Genomic DNA, 1,836 nt, shown 5'->3' with positions numbered 1-1,836 from the left:
TGCCGGTGCCCCTCACCAGGGTCGCGGTAGCCTGCCTGCCTTTCAACTCGAAATACGGTGCGTGCTGCAGATCACCCCTCGTCCGTGTCCCCCTCTCCGCATCTCCAGTCCGACACCACTGCCCAGCTGCGACGGCCCACGCACCGCATGCCTTTGGGCATAAAGCGATGACAAGTGGGGACAACCGTTCATCGGGGTGCCAGTAGCAGTAAGAGCTCGTCGAGTGGCAGAGACGATGCGTCAGAGCACCCTGGATGGATTGATGGATGGGTAACCTCACATGTCCGATTCTACGAGTCATACAATCCGCCACTGACCGAGAACTACCAGCAGCGCGAACGCAGGCCTGCATAGGACCTCACGGCTTTCTGTCACCCTGTACTGTTGCCCTGACCGCCGCAGACCCAAGGCGCGCATCGCTGTCGTTGCTCTTCAAGCCGCTCAACCCTCTGCCCTCCTCTGCAAACGTCTGTCAGAGAGGTGTCGGCAGCAATGCGAGCACGGCGACGCACTGTATATCGACGCCTGGCCTTCCTCCTTCTTCATTTGCACCCCCGCCACGTACATGTAGCCTGCTGTGGCAAGCGTTCCCACCACGGTAGCGATCGCCTGGAAGCGTGGCAGGATGAGCGGGTGTGTCGTGCAGCAGTGGACGCATACTCGCCAATGGTTTGCTGCGTGCGCGTGAACTCATGGCAGAACTTGCGCGTCTGAATCCAGAAGAGAGAGGACAGTCGCTCGCTCCGAGCTGGCGACTCGTCGAGTCGGGCGTAGGCGTCTGTGTGGGGAAATGATGTAATCTCACGTGCCACCTTCCATAACGAGCCAGTGGCGGCCTGAATCAGTCTGCCGTCTGCCGTCTGCGTGCGTGCTGCGTCCATTATCTCCTCACGTCTTTGCACGAGAATACAAGAATTTACGATACGTATAATGCACACTGACATCGGTCGCTCGACACAAATGCCCATCTTTTCACTCTCTCGTGCTCAAAGGCACCACCACGTGCTCATCGGCGTCAACGCCAGCGCTCAAGGCAGCAAGTTCCGCTCTACTGCTGTAGCGCTGCAGTACTGTGATCCCACTGACTCCCCCCTGCTCAAGGCTGGGGTCCTCTCCATCATGGCAAAGAAAGCATCTAGTTCGTCGGACAAGAAGCCCAGCAAGAGCACCTCCAAGAGCGAGGCTGCCGAGGATCCAAAGTCCAAGGTAAGTGGGGGGAATCATTCCAACCGACTCCCTCGCGCCAGCCGCACCAGGACGGCGAGAACCGTGGGGCTGATCGAACCGTTCTGCAAGCTGAAACCCGCGACCGCAATCAACGTCCGGCACATCCTCTGCGAGAAGCACTCAAAGGCCACGGAGGCACTCCAAAAGATCCAGGCGCGTATCGCAGCCCCCGTGTCCTCGCGTCGCTCGCACCGCACTGACGTCCCGCACGCCCGCAGGAGGGCCAGCGTTTCGACAAGGTCGCGCAGGAGTACTCGGAGGACAAGGCGAAAGGTCTTTGATATTCCATGCACCGTCCTTGCCGCTGCTAATCCCAATCTCGCCGCGACCCTCAGCGGGCGGCAGCCTCGGTTGGATGACACGGGGGTCCATGGTCGTACGTACTCCCGTTTGAAAGCGCACCGTACCCCGGTTCTCATCTCACGCTAACGGTGCCATCAGGGCCCCTTCCAGGATGTAGCTTTCGCGCTAGAACCGTCTACCGTCGACCGACCCAAGACTTCGTCCCTCGTAAAGACCAGTTTCGGATACCACATCATTATGGTCGAGGGGCGACGGTGATCTAGGGAGTAAAAGTGCATTACGATAATAACAATAGCACGGTGTACA

The 1,836-nt window shown here is 59.0% G+C and overlaps 2 protein-coding genes across 2 annotated transcripts; one reads left to right on the top strand and one right to left on the bottom strand.

The window, feature by feature from the left end:
• Positions 1-358: 358 nt before the first annotated feature.
• On the bottom strand, positions 359-567 carry FIBRA_06574 (uncharacterized protein; the record flags this gene model as incomplete). The annotated part of the gene is made up of 2 exons (XM_012328291.1): positions 359-459; positions 513-567. 2 exons carry the CDS (start codon positions 565-567, stop codon positions 359-361), a joined length of 156 nt encoding a protein of 51 aa, XP_012183681.1.
• Positions 568-960: 393 nt separating this feature from the next.
• Positions 961-1,788, top strand: FIBRA_06573 (uncharacterized protein; the record flags this gene model as incomplete). The annotated part of the gene is made up of 4 exons (XM_012328290.1): positions 961-1,206; positions 1,446-1,500; positions 1,563-1,603; positions 1,669-1,788. 4 exons carry the CDS (start codon positions 961-963, stop codon positions 1,786-1,788), a joined length of 462 nt encoding a protein of 153 aa, XP_012183680.1.
• Positions 1,789-1,836: the final 48 nt, after the last annotated feature.

This window comes from Fibroporia radiculosa (genome assembly GCF_000313525.1).
Source record: "Fibroporia radiculosa TFFH 294 genomic supercontigs, scaffold7981, whole genome shotgun sequence".
Classification (NCBI taxonomy): Eukaryota; Fungi; Basidiomycota; class Agaricomycetes; order Polyporales; family Fibroporiaceae; genus Fibroporia; species Fibroporia radiculosa.
This window is presented reverse-complemented; position numbering and strand designations above follow the sequence as displayed.